Source organism: Colias eurytheme, chromosome 11 (genome assembly GCF_061535395.1).
Source record: "Colias eurytheme isolate Ceu_HAF_F1 chromosome 11, ilColEury1 Martin Lab GWU primary, whole genome shotgun sequence".
Classification (NCBI taxonomy): domain Eukaryota; kingdom Metazoa; phylum Arthropoda; class Insecta; order Lepidoptera; family Pieridae; genus Colias; species Colias eurytheme.
In genome coordinates this window covers 1,424,879-1,439,320 of record NC_142990.1, presented here as the reverse complement: position 1 = coordinate 1,439,320, position 14,442 = coordinate 1,424,879, and the positions used below count along the sequence as shown (strand labels likewise).

The following is a 14,442-nucleotide window of genomic DNA, read 5'->3' as shown; positions in this document are numbered from 1 at the left end:
TGCATACAGATATAAACAAATCCTGTAGAAGATAAATGTGAGTAGCACAGAGCAAGTAATTTATGCGAATAGTTTTTTCTAAGGTTTTTTACAAGGTGTTTACAAGCAAAACATAGACCGTAACAAGGCACATTCACATGCTGTGTTCACATGGTTCGCATATTCGTACTCGGCATGTGAGTGAGCGGCATTTATATATATATTTTTTTTATTATATGGTAGGGAAGCGCTTGACCACGATCTCGCCTGATGGTAAGCTGAGGCCTGGTGCCTGACATCGAAAGTTTTAAGTTTATATAATATATTTAATTGCTTGTCCGATTTCATGAAAAAAGAACTTACTCTATGCCTTTTATTGTCCGAAAATTAAATTAGAATATCTGTTAAAATCAAAGCTTCGGTTCTATGTACATTTTATTTAAATAATATTTACAATGGATATTTCACAGGATATTTACTGTGGATATTTAGAAAAAAAAACACGCTACACATTTTTTCTCTGGCAAACTGCTAACTATTTTAATTTATTGTTAATGGCTGCACTGATTTGTTGTGCTAGACGTAGAGTGAGAATGAACCATTCTCCCTCTACGGTGCTAGATGTCTTTGTCTAATGTCAAAACAGCAGTCAAACAAACGAAAATGGATTCTAGCTCATCAGAGGAAGAGAATTTTAAATCTTTTAGAAAAAATGATTGTGATAAACGAAATTTCAGTACTCAAATGAACATCTCAAATAGTAGAAGTAATATAATTCATAAGCTTTTTAATAGGGAGGTAAGTTAACATTTCAGTTTTTTCAAACAAACATTTGTTCGAGTTTTTGTTTTCATATTAATTAATTTTATTTAGAGTTTTTCTGTTAAAAAAGCAGTGTTATCCTTTTATTTTTGTCGTGAATGTGCCAAATAACCTTATTGTTATGAGTTTTACAAGTATAGAACAGGTTATTGCATTAAATTTATTTCAGATTTTTGGAAGTACATCTAGACAGCCAAATGAAAGAGGACGAAAGGTCTTCGATAAAATCCCACCTCGGCTGCGATTTTGCCTTATGGATATTGTTCCTATTCAGTATTTACGTCAACATATTTTCATGGGATTCTCACAGTGTGGGCAATTCCTTCTTAGTTTTACATTTAGTAGTAATCATCAAGCTTACTTTAGGGAAAGCTCTAAATTCACGTGAGTATTGAATTTTGTTTTTATAGAAAGAATACAGCATCTTAATCAACAGCTAAGTTTTTGTATTCATAATAAAAACCACAATTCATTCTAAAAATACATTATCCATGACCTTTTAAAATATGTATAATGTAGGCGTTAGTGTTTCCTTTACTACCACTCTTCTAATCCTAGCTTATAAATATATATTATTATTCCACAGATTGCATTTCCTATCATGGATACCAGGTAATGTGGTGAAGCCAGTTCACAGTGTGCCGCTGTTTGGAGATGAGGGTGTGGACAGTAAGGTCACAATATCTATGGCACAGTGGAAGCACAACCCTGGTGTTCTGGTTGTTTATGGCATTGCGTAAGTTATCTGTTAATTTTATTTGTGATCTTGTATTGTTTGATCACATTATTTGTACACTACTAGGGTTTGGGTCCCGGGACGTCTTGTGTCTCGAAGTCCCGGGACTTTTTGTAAATTTCGTTGTCTCGTGTCCCGGGACTTTTGGGTCGAGACTCGAGACGAGACACGATAGTCGTATGTATTGTATTAATTTTTATTTTCAAAGCATTGCATGAGCCTAGCTAGCGCCATCTGTTACTGTAATGAATAATTACTTGGTCTACATACTTCATACATAAAATTTAGAACTACTTTATAAAGCCTTAAACTCAATTAAACCGACTTCTGTTGAAAATGAGAGAGTGTTTTCCTTGTCCGGTGGCGTTATTACAAAAATCAGAAGCAGATTGTCGGACAAAGCTGTTAATGCTCTGATTTTTTAAAAGCCTATTTTATAAAATCAAAGTAATTTTATTTTTTTAACTGATTAATAATTTGAAAGACTGATTCAAAAGTCTGTTTTACAGATAAGGAAACAAATCTGTGATTATAAAAATTACCAAATTATGATTAATATGATTATGACATGATATTAAAGTTAGTATGATTGTTACTAAGTTTCTTTTATTATAATAATATTTAATAATTGTTTTATAAAAGTTAATCTGTGATTATAGGAATAAACATACCAATTATTTGACATAATATTAAAGTTATAACTATTGTGATTATATTTTATGTTTAATAAATGTTGATTTAAGCGATAATTAATGTTGATTTAAAAAAAAACCCTTTTTAGGGTTCCGTAGCCAAAATGGCAAAAACGGAACCCTTATAGTTTCGTCATGTCCGTCTGTCCGTCTGTCCGTCTGTCCGTCTGTCACAGCCGATTTACTCGGAAACTATAAGTACTACAGTGATGAAATTTGATGGGAATATGTGTTGTATGAACCGCTACAAAAATATGACACTAAATAGTAAAAAAAAGAATTGGGGGTGGGGCCCCCCATACATGTAACTGAGGGATGAAATTTTTTTTTTCGATGTACATACCCGTGTGGGGTATCAATGGAAAGGTCTTTTAAAATGATATAAAGTTTTCTAAAAAACATTTTTCTTAAAGTGAACGGTTTTTGAGATATCAGCTCTCAAAGTCGTAAAAAGTATGTCCCCCCCCCTCTATTTTTATAACTACGGGGTATAAAATTCTAAAAAAAATAGAGGTGATGCATGCTAATTAACTCTTTCAACGATTTTTGGTTTGATCAAAGTATCTCTTATAGTTTTTGAGATAGGTTGATTTAACTGTAATTTATTATATTTGCTGCTACGGAACCCTTTGTGCGCGAGCCCGACTCGCACTTGGCCGGTTTTATTATTAATACGTTTCACCAGAAATCAAAGTTCAAATTTTATAATTAAAAAAAGTCTCGAAGTCCCGGGAAGTCCCAGGACTTTGATCGTAGCCTGTCTCGTGTCCCGGGACGTTGAAATTGTCGAGAATTCCCAAACCCTATACACTACATACTTAAGGGTTGAATATTAAATTTTATTTGTGAATTAAACTATTAAAATTTTGATAGGAATTTTTTGTATTTTCCTGATTGCTTAATAGGCTTATTTATCAATATATGAATTTTTCAAAAAAAGAAATTTAAAATTAAATCAATGTCATTTCAATTTGAGAGAAAAGTACTAGGATACTTACTGTTTGCACTGTTAAGATACTACATATTTTTTGTCATCAACTTTTTAAACATACTCCATCAGAATATTTCATTGTTCATTTCTATTATGAATAAAAGCAATCAACTTGAACAACATGAATAAATGGTATTTTTACTACCAAGAGGTTAATACACAAAGCCTAGTTGCGAAATTATTTATAATAATATAATGTAATAAAAGTTACTATTTTAAGATTTTATATTTCATTACAATAGTTATGCAATGTGACAAATTTGCTTCAAATACAAACATCCTCAAGATCAACATTAATTATTTATTACATTCTTGGTTCATTGCCAATTTTTTTTGCAATACAAATTTCATGCATAACTTTCAGGCCACTTTAATTATTTGCATGCATTCAAATATTCAATAGAATGTGATCCATTAAATTTTAAAAGTTGAGTATTTTTTATGAACTTTTAAATGTTTTTAGGGATTCATGTTCGGAGAGATCCTACCTCAGTGTTATTGGAGTACCTCGTTTAGGTTGTAGAAAATGTTCAGCTATTTCAAGAGAAGAAGGTAGTGTATTCATTTTCTTTACAAAAAAATTTCCATTAAAAAAAGAATGATTTGTATTTATGAACCATCATGTTATTCACAGATGATCTCAATTGGGGAAAGCGTTGTTTAGAACACAATTTCGCTATTCACACGAAATTCTTTTGCACATCAGACAGTAGCATGTATGAACCAGTTGTACAACTAGCATATTCAAATCAAATTATTATTTATACGGATTTTATACACATACTCGAAATAGATTTTGTGAAGCCAGATCAAGATAGAAATGATATTGAAGATAACAAATTCTTAATAGATAAGGAAGAAGTGAGCTCGGTAGATATGAATCCGAGTACACCAGCATCAGACTTCTCGGCGCCCTTCCAGTCGCCGAAATATCAGAATAATGTTGTTCAGAACATTCTAGCTGATTTCTCTGACTTGGAAATGGACCCTAATCAAATTTCCCGTCCAGTACATATGCCTGATATGATGGGACAGGAATTGTGCATTCAGGCATCCTCGATTTCGCATAATTTAATGGAAGAATGGGAAGGCCCGTCCCCATCTATTAGGACTCTTATAAGCCCACCTCTAAGGTCGCCAAGGAGACGACCGGCAGAAAGTATGTCTAGATTTAATGAATCACACAGAGTTATTGCAGAAAAAGCTTACGAATTTGTGGAAGAAGCTGAGACAAAGTGTGAAAAACTAAGCATGTTCAGAAAACGACGACTAGCAGATAAGAAATATGAATTCTCAGAAGATAATAATGAAAATATTATACCGTTTAGAGTTTTAAGAAGTAATAGGAAATATTTTACCGGATCGACGAGTAAAAGCCCGCGAACGCCCAAATCTCCGTCAGTTGAAAGCGTTGTTTTAAGGGCTCATAATCAAATAAGTAGACCACCGTCACCGACCACCAGTTCGGATTTAAAAAATCCTGGACTTTCGTCACTCGAATCGGATAGAAATAGTGAATCGGAATACAGGGTGATGGAAATGTTGGACGATGGCTCTCTAAAAACCGTGTCTGTACACGATAATACCTCAAAAACCCTATCGGATTGTCCGGTCAGTGCCCAAGATCCGTATTTAGTGCATTCGGAGAATTCGAAGTGCAGTAAATTCTTCACAAGGTACTTTGTTGAAAGTGATGATGAAATAACGTCTATAATAACGGATTCCGAGGGTAAGTTATTCCTGTACCAAATCCAGTTTAGCTTGTATAACTATGTTTTAATTTTTAAGAAATGCTTATTATTTTGCTTATATGTATGGAATATCATATAACACCAATTGATATTTAAGAACAACAATTTAGATAAAAAAAAATATTAGTAGTGATACCTTAAATTATGCATTACCATAAAAAAGTTGAAAAATATAACCCACACACGATGAAAAATAGTGTGAGCTGTAAGAAAAGTTTCAAAATTAATTTCAGATGACTGTATATCGGGTTACCACGTGGCTTTGCCCCTCGCCGGTAACGGGGCAGGCTACGCCCCGCTCCAAGCGATTGGTTCAGGCGCTTGGGACAGACTCAGGGCCAATTCCCCCCCTTCTTTACCCCCCCTCACTGTTAGAGCACAACAGAGATCATTAGACACTGAATTGCTATGTAACGAAGTGTGTGGCAGATTGTGCAAGATAAATGGCAAGAAATTCGTGTATTGTTTCGACTGGGGTTGCCATGTGATTGACGTTTGCCAGTCGAGCGGCTGCTTGTCTGGGGTAAGTCGTATTTAGAAATGTTGTGTTGCTATGCGATTTGAAAAAAATATTGGTATATTTAAAACAATGGTATGTTGACATTTTTTGTACATAAAGTTTACCTTATTTACCTTTAATTTTCTCTACTTTATATCTCAACTTGAATCAAATATATTTGATCACTGTGTTATAAATTTATGCGAAGCGTAATGAGAGAAAAATTATATGGCAAAAAGAGAAATGTAATTTTTAGCTTTCTTGTGGAAATGACCTTTCTCCTTTCTTCATTGCATAATATTATGTACGTATTATATTTCTCGACATTCTTCAAATAATTAAAAAAAACTGTCATTTTATTAATATTTCCGCAATTAATTCCAAATATTATTATTATATAATTTTAGTCAAATATTGAGAATTTTTATTCTAAAACTTCTATAAATCAAATTGCCATACAGCTCTGGCGGGATCACGGGTGGCTGAGTTGGTCAGGCGTCCGCCCCGGATTGGCTTGAAAGGATGCGGGTTTGAGTCCCGCCCCGTGATCGAATTTTTTCTATTCTTTATAAATTTATATTAATTAAGCATTTAAATGCTATAAAACTAAAAATATCAAATTAAATCATTGAGATAATATTACTACGTATGGAGGAGACACCACGAACAAAATCTGTGCGCCATTTTTCTCTAGTTAGGTACTTACCGATGAAAGTTATTCCTTTGCACTTTTCCGTATTATTTGTGCAATATCGTAACACACACGAAGGCATATTTGATGCGTTTCACTTTAAAACAAATAAAAAATGAGCGTGCAGTTACGCCATATGGCGTATGTTGAGCGGAACATAAGTGATGTAGGCGGTGTCGTCTCCATAATATGTATATCTCAATGAATTAAATTCCCATACAGTTATGCGCAATGTGGCTCTGGGCCAGCGACGAAAAGGAGCGCGAGGGGGGTGAGAGCGAGGTGGGGGAGGGGAGCTGTGAAGCGTGCAAGGACGTGGCGTGCGGGTGCGTGCAGCACCGCCGGCAGTATGCGGCCGAGGTGAGATATGGAATTAGATTTCCGCCCGCGGCCCGCGTTTTCAGAGAAAAACCCGTTCCCGTAGGATTTCCGGGATAAAACCTATCCTATGTCCTTTCTCGGGTATCAAAATATATCTATACCAAATTTCATGCAAATTGGTTCAGTAGTTCAGGCGTAATTCAGTAACAGACAGACAGACAGAGTTACTTTCGCATTTATAATATTAGTATGGATTATAGTCTAAGATCCGACATTAGATAAGTATACCATCATCTGTTATTCAGATGAAACAATTTTTTATAAGCTGATTTCAATATCATGAACTTATAAAAAGAACCTCTACCATCATAAGCCTGCTATTAATAGTAATTACATAATTAATTAACAACTAATTTATTTTTAATTTTTACTTTCTCATATTAGTTACATGTAGTAAGTTAAAACCATCAATATTTTATATTATACTAGCTTTCTGCCTGCGGCTTCGCCCGCGTTTTCAAAGAAGTTCCCGCATAGTTCCCGTTCCCGTGGGATTTCCGGGATAAAACCTAGCCTATGTTACTCGTGGATAATGTAGCTTTCGAATGGTGAAAGAATTTTTAAAATCGGTCCAGTAGTTTATGAGCCTATTCATTACAATCAAACAAACAAACAAACAAACAAACAAAGTTTTCCTCTTTATAATATTAGTGTAGATTATATACCTCACTTGCACCTTAACATGTAAGGGAAATAAGCTACATTCTTACAACCTTTCCTCGCCTGGCTGCAGGTAAGTATAGCAATCATAGAGATGGGAACCCTTTTTTTTTTTTTTTGGTAACGGGGAGGAAATCTTCAAAAGATACTCTCTTTTGGGGGAAAAAGAGAGCATGTGGGATTCTTACCCACTAAAACCTCCTCGACGGCCAAACCCAAAGCATGGTAGCGGGGACTCCGGGATCTCTTGTAGAACGCACCAGAGTTCCCGCAGCTATATGCCAGACTATGTGGCTTCCCTGCCTCATTATCGATTACCCAAAGTGGGCAGGACAGACACAGGACCGGAAAGATGTTATAAGCGGCTCAGTAGAGATGGGAACCTACTACCTACTACAGTAATTTACATTCATAAATTTATGTAGAAATTTAATCTTCTTTAGAAAATAAGTATTATGTAGTACATTTTTATCCTTATTTTGCTATCAAATTGATTTGCAGCTTTTGTACTAGCATCTCTTCATTAATGATTGAATATTTCAGTGTTTATTCGTTTGGGACCTTGTTAGTGGTGTGTACCGAACAGAAAGGGTTGCCATGACTGAAGATTCGAGCCAAGAGGGTTCCAGAGGTATGTTACTTATATTTCTTTGAGTTTTTTTTAGAGCAAAGTAAAAAAAAAACGAATAGTCCTAAAAGCTTTAAATACAGGGATAGCTTTATAAATTGAGACCTTAATTTTAATGATAACATGATTTTTACCCGAATGACAATAAACGATATTTCTTTAAAGTTGTTTTTTATAATTTTTTATAATATTTTATGTAACATAATATACTTTTTAATAGTGCCTGGTGCGGAGCGTGCTCGCGAGTTGGCGAAGAAACTTGGCGCAATAAATATGCCGCCCCATGACAATAGGCTACTCACTACACTTACTGGTATATTTTATATTTATTATTATTACCAAGTTGAGAAATGTATTTTTCTAGCTAAGCAAACTATACCATCAAATAAATTTTACTCTTTTGCAAGCTAAGTCTTCATAAATAAAAGATGAAAAAGCAATTTAACCTTGCATAATTTGAAGTATTTGCAGATAATTCACATGAAAATTGTAAATTTCTTTAAATTAAAAATCTTTTTTTTTTCAGGAAAATCACTCAAAAGACTGACAGACGTAGACAACTGCGTAGAAATAACGAAAAACCACCCGGACAGCTCCGAGTCGGAATCTGAAGAAGACAGTGACTACAACTGATTGTATACTCTCTGTGCTATAGCCATCCTGCTCAGATGATATAGTGTGACAAGGACAAAATATAATCGCGATTTGTAGCACAACCATTTATTGAATAAAAAAAAGACGGGTTGCACTCCGGGAGTGCCGGCAGAAGTGAAAACTTGATTATTAACGTTGAGCATGTTTGATATTTTGGAATGATATCCGTCTTATGCTTTTTCGATCAGGTCACGTGTCCTGACGCGAGTTTAAGATTTTATACCCAACGCCGCTAAAGAAGTTTTCACTTCAAAATTGTATGTATTAACTAATTATGATTATGTATGTTATTGCGATTCTAAATTTGCATGTGTTTAAAAGGAGCCAGATATGTTTTTATAGCTCCATATTTTACAGTGACAAAATGACTGTTTTGGTGCAATTGCATGAGACGGTGCGATAAATTTATTTCTTATGTATTTCCAATCCAACGAGCACTTGCGAATGAAATTTAATAAAAAAAGTATTTGACTCGCTTTTCGTAAGCTGTATATATCGACCGATTTTCATTGGTCGATATCACAATTGATATAAAGCAAGAAATACAATAAATAAATACATACAATATGTATTGCAATTACACATTGTATTGTATGTATGTATTGTACTATATTCACTTGTTATATACTTTTTAGAATGACTAGTCAGTCTGTTTAGTTGTCAAGGGTTAATTATTTATGTGATATTTTTAAACTCTTGATAATAACGCATATTTCTTGGGTATTGAGTAGGTTGTGAATGTAGTGAGTTGTATAATTACTTGTATCATTTTAAAATAAAAAAAATATGTGCGTGTACTAGTGTACACACGTAAGAAGTGAAACTTCTTTTTCAAAAAATTATTTACTATATGCAGAAATACGTCGAACCACGCGTGTTGGGATAAGAAAAAGATGGCGCGTAACGGAAAAATGTCACGCGTAACGAAAAAATGTTACACTAAATTTTTTTCCAACCCCGATAAAGAAGTTTCACTTCAATAATAATAAAAAACTTAAAATTTATAAATTTACCAGTAATTTTTATAAACAACGAAATGTTTAAAGTATCGGCAGTGGCGTAGCGTGAGTATCGGCTGCCCGGGGCGGAAGACAATTTTGCCGCCCTCTTAATTAGGTATTTCAATTTAATGTATACTAGCGACCCGCCCCGGCTTCGCACGGGTGCAATGCTGATACTAAATACACTACAGAAAAATTGTGAACGTTGTATAGGTATAAAAATATAGCGGCCCGCTCCGGCCTCCGGCATCGCACGGGTATAAAATACATAGCCGGGCGGCCGCAAACGCTACGTCCTGCAATTTTTAAATCTGTAATATCTTCGAAAATATTCACTTAAATCATATGGTGTAAAGGGCCATATAGATCTATATTAAATGAACAATGTATCCATGGTATTTAATTGGTTAAGGATTAATGCTGTATTGGTTAAAATCGCTTCGAAAATTAGCCATTATTTGTCGTAAAAAGTAAATGACAAAAAAAAGTTATTGTGGGTTATCCATAAGAGATAGACATATACCATCGCGGACTTTTCTGTAGACCTTTTCAATGTGTATAATACTTAGTACATTATTTTGATAAAACTCGTAGGGTTCAGCCTGCGTTTGCAATGTAAGCGGAATAAATGTAATTTTTTACGACATCACATTAGAAACCTCAAAAATAACAGTACTTCTCCACTACTTAATGGATCTTATTATACATATAAACCTTCCTCTTGAATCACTCTATCTATTAAAAAAAACCGCATCAAAATCCGTTGCGTAGTTTCAAAGATTTAAGCGTACAAAGGGACATAGGGACATAGGGACAGGGAAAGCGACTTTGTTTTATACTATGTAGTGACTATACATTCTATACATTAATTCTAGAGAACTTTCCGGCAAGAATAGTCATCATTATTTTATTATACAGGTTAGATTTTAAATAAAAAAGTTTATTTGTTTTATAATCACGTTTATTAATACAAAAATTCTTACTTCAACCATTGATATAACAGGTACATAGGTATTATTTAATCATGTCGATCGTCGAGGTGAACCCTAATTTTAAGTTTGAATTGAATATAAAACGAAAATCAATTTTTAACTAGAACTAGGATAATACTATTAAGTAATATTTATATCTTTATTGAAAAATAATATTAGTATGTACTTGTTAGAGTTAAAAACAAAACTTCCGGCTTTAATTAAAAATTTATACGTCTACTTTTTTTAATAGCAAAGTCTTATTGCACCATCAATGTCTACCTATACTATGACACACACCTCTTGTTCAATGATACAATAACATTGAACTACAATATTGATAATAAATGCAAATAGCAAAAAACCCATAGGAAATGAGATATTTACGAAGAAAGCGCATACAACCGATTTTTGTGACCTTTGACCTTGAAATTTAATAGTTGCTTACACCCTACAATATGTAGGTTTGGAGACAACTTTTAGGGTGTCAATCATCGAGATAGTATGTACTACATATATCTCGATGGTGTCAATATACAAGTATTTACAGACTTACAGCTGGGTATCTCGAATTCCGAGATTCTTACCTATTTTAACCTTAAATGACTGGGCCAAGTTGCGTTAAAAATATGAATTAATGGTTCAAATATTTACAAAATATATTTTATTATTTACTGTGAAATTTTGCCGCCCTCTAAAAAGTGCCGCCCGGGGCGGGCCGCCCCCCGCGCCCCCGCTACGCTACGCCACTGAGTATCGGTGTCAAAATTTTATATAGACGACATTACAATGTTATTTATTATATAGTGTTACTGCCATGTTAGAAAGCACTGCTTGTGTCTTATAGATAAGTTTTACAACATATGGTAACTATACATTGTCCCCGTTTTCCAATTACAGCATTAGAGCGCATTATGCGGCATAATGCTTAACGTTGAATGTTCCAACTACAGCAACGCTTCGCACAATCGAGCACTAGAAAAAGTAATGCGCGTGAATTGATGCATGCAATCGATTTATCGTTAGTAATTATTAATTGTTGGAAAAAAAATTAAAGCTTTCGTTTCATTGTAGTTTTTTCGAAATAATCAAAGTTAATTCAAATTGTGTTAAAAAAATAAATATAAGTATGGATGAAGGTACAAACATTGAAAAAAATGTTAATGAAAAAATCAAAATCCAAATTACTTAAAATAACCATAAATATTTTTCAACCAATTATTATGTATACCACTTTTTTTACACATAAAATGAGGTTATTGCTAACTCTACGAATATTTTTTTTTCAACACTGAACTTGGCGCAACCTGCTGGTGCGTTTCACGTTCCAATTAAGCATCAGCATAATTCAGCATTGTGCGGCACTGAGTCGCATTATGCTTTGTAATTGGAAAACGGGGTGTGTCACGTTTTATAAAATTCATATTCAAGTCAATATTACTAAACTGTTACGGTTTAATTGTAAATTCAGGGCATATAGACATAGACAATCCGCTATTGTCTATGCCTAAATGTTCTGAATTTTTTTAGGCGTTCTCAAAGTATAGGTACTTATAAATTATACTGATTATTTTATATATCTTACGCTCAAAGACAAAACGCAAAAAATATATCACAACCGTTGAGGCCACAATAAAAGCGTCCAACCGCGGAATTTTTGTGTCTCTAATGAAAACGCTCACAACGCGTATTGGCAATTGAAGAAATGCCAGGACCGTTCTGTGCATTACACAACACATTGTGAACTATTTTTTCGTTATGATTGTTTTCGGTCTCTGATCGTAACATAAAATAATATTAACACTATATACATATAACCTCTTAAATAATGTGTAGTTACCATAAAGGAAAACGGATGCACAATAAATTAAGCTGTTCTTAAACATATCTGAGTGTTTAGTATAAGATTGTAAACCATGTCCTTGCACTATATATCTGAGGGGGAAATACGTAAAATATCAATACAGTATGTTCTATGAATGTTTCGCATAGGAAAAAATGGTTGTGTGTTTTGATACTGGTTATCTGTGTTAAATAGTTGATTTATTGCTTTCAATACAGCAATAGTTTCTGGTCTTTGTATATAGATTATTTTAAGTTCTCGACGATTATCTATTATAATGCATAATCTACAAATCAAATGTGTGATATCTATTGTATAATGTTCATAATTTTAATTTAAGTATGATATGATGGATGCATGTGTTTCAACAGTTTTATGTAGTCATTGTAGTATGTTTAATAATTTTATCTTGAAGATTAATTCTAAACCCTTCTAATTAAGTACATACTCAAAGTTGATTTGTAAAATTGGCGTCAGGAAAATAAGTATTACTTAACATAGAACATGGAATTATAAACAGAATTAATTAAATTCCTGAAAATTAATTTGATTCATGAAATGATTTTATGTCCTAATTATTCATTTTAAAAATAACTCAAATATTCACTATGAATTTAAAATGATATTGCATTTATATTGAATTAATTTATATTGTAAGTCACTATGGAGTTAACTGGACTTGCCATTGAATTGTATAAATAGTAGTTATTATATCAATAAAAAATGGAAACTTTACAGAATTGTTTTATTTGATATCCTGATTGTTAGAACTTAGATGTAGAACAATATTAAAGAAACTAGCTGCACTTCTGGTGGTGGCTCTGCTCCTGTTGGTCTTAGCGTAATGATATATAACTTATAGCCTTCCTTGATAAATGGGCTATCTAGCTATGATTCGCGTGTTTAAACAAACAAACAAACTCTTCAGCTTTATAATATTAGTATAGATGAGCCTGGTGCTTAGCCTGCTTGCTGTGTCATGGAATACCTAGTTCTTTTTAGATGAAATGACACCAGAGTCCAGAGATGAGTTATGTATGTTTTAGATTACCAAGATACCAATTGCAATATCCAATTTTAAGCAAATTGTGTCAATTTGCTCACACAGCAGAAGGAAATCAAAGCAGAAGGATTTAGATTTGCCTTATTTTTATTATACACAGTCATAGGACAAGTTTTTCTTGAAATACTATTTAACTTACATATTTTAATACACAGATCAATTATTCTCTTTTATTGTACTGTGAATTAATAACAGCACCACTATAACTCACTAAATTGTTTAACCCATTGACCACCGTAAGGCCCGATCGGGGCGCGACACAATAGATTTTCTATTGTGTCTGTGATTCCGAGGACTGATGGATTAATTGTGAAATGGATAAAAAATAAAACAAAATAATTACTTACTAAGACATTTATTTCCAAATAATTTACACAAAATTACATCAAGATATTATTGAATTATTGTATAGTAAGAAAGATGGAATATTATCTAAATAACTGAGATCAATTAATATATATTTACAAGCCAATGCCATCATCACACTCCATTTCTGCATCGCTTGGTGGTCGACTTTGCCCTGTTTCATACATAATACAATCCCAAGCTAGCCTTTCAACATCATCCCAAGACATTCTAAAGAACTTCTCTTTGACAACACGAACAAGCCGTAGAGCAGTATTTTTAGCTTCTGCATCAGACATTCCTTTCTCTTTGAAGTATTTTATAGAACCTTCCAATAAAGTTTCAGGCTTTCGTATGATGAGGTGCAACTTCGTACCATCTTTTATGGCAGGATACGAACTGATAGTATGGTCATCTATCAAGGCTCTTCCCATATACAACAACTTTTGTAATGTAACGGATATTTTATACTTAATAGCAATATGTTTCTTTATTTCTAGTATTTTTGTGTCGGGTTCAACCTATAAAATACATTGTTTTTATGATTGTAATTGACTCTTGAAAGGAATGAATAAAATAATATTTACCTCAATGTTGAACTCTTCTCCCTGAAGTTTCTTAACGGTAAGTTTCATGTTTCTAGTTTTTTTAACTTGTTTTAAATTTGGATTAATGTTCTCGAACCAGAAAATATGTTCACAAGTACTTTATATTTATTTTCACTAATCGATATTT

The 14,442-nt window shown here is 33.3% G+C and overlaps 2 protein-coding genes across 2 annotated transcripts; one reads left to right on the top strand and one right to left on the bottom strand.

The window, feature by feature from the left end:
• Positions 1-633: 633 nt before the first annotated feature.
• Positions 634-9,085, top strand: LOC149904338 (uncharacterized). Its single transcript, XM_090107609.1, has 10 exons — positions 634-777; positions 971-1,185; positions 1,388-1,537; positions 3,684-3,772; positions 3,855-4,949; positions 5,205-5,494; positions 6,384-6,521; positions 7,746-7,833; positions 8,051-8,143; positions 8,357-9,085. Exons 1-10 carry the CDS (start codon positions 643-645, stop codon positions 8,461-8,463), a joined length of 2,400 nt encoding a protein of 799 aa, XP_089963735.1. The 5' UTR covers positions 634-642; the 3' UTR covers positions 8,464-9,085.
• Positions 9,086-13,706: 4,621 nt separating this feature from the next.
• LOC149904337 (ubiquitin-like protein 4A) lies at positions 13,707-14,442 on the bottom strand. Its single transcript, XM_090107274.1, has 2 exons — positions 14,295-14,442; positions 13,707-14,228 (listed from the first exon to the last, which is right to left on the bottom strand). Exons 1-2 carry the CDS (start codon positions 14,340-14,342, stop codon positions 13,824-13,826), a joined length of 453 nt encoding a protein of 150 aa, XP_089963400.1. The 5' UTR covers positions 14,343-14,442; the 3' UTR covers positions 13,707-13,823.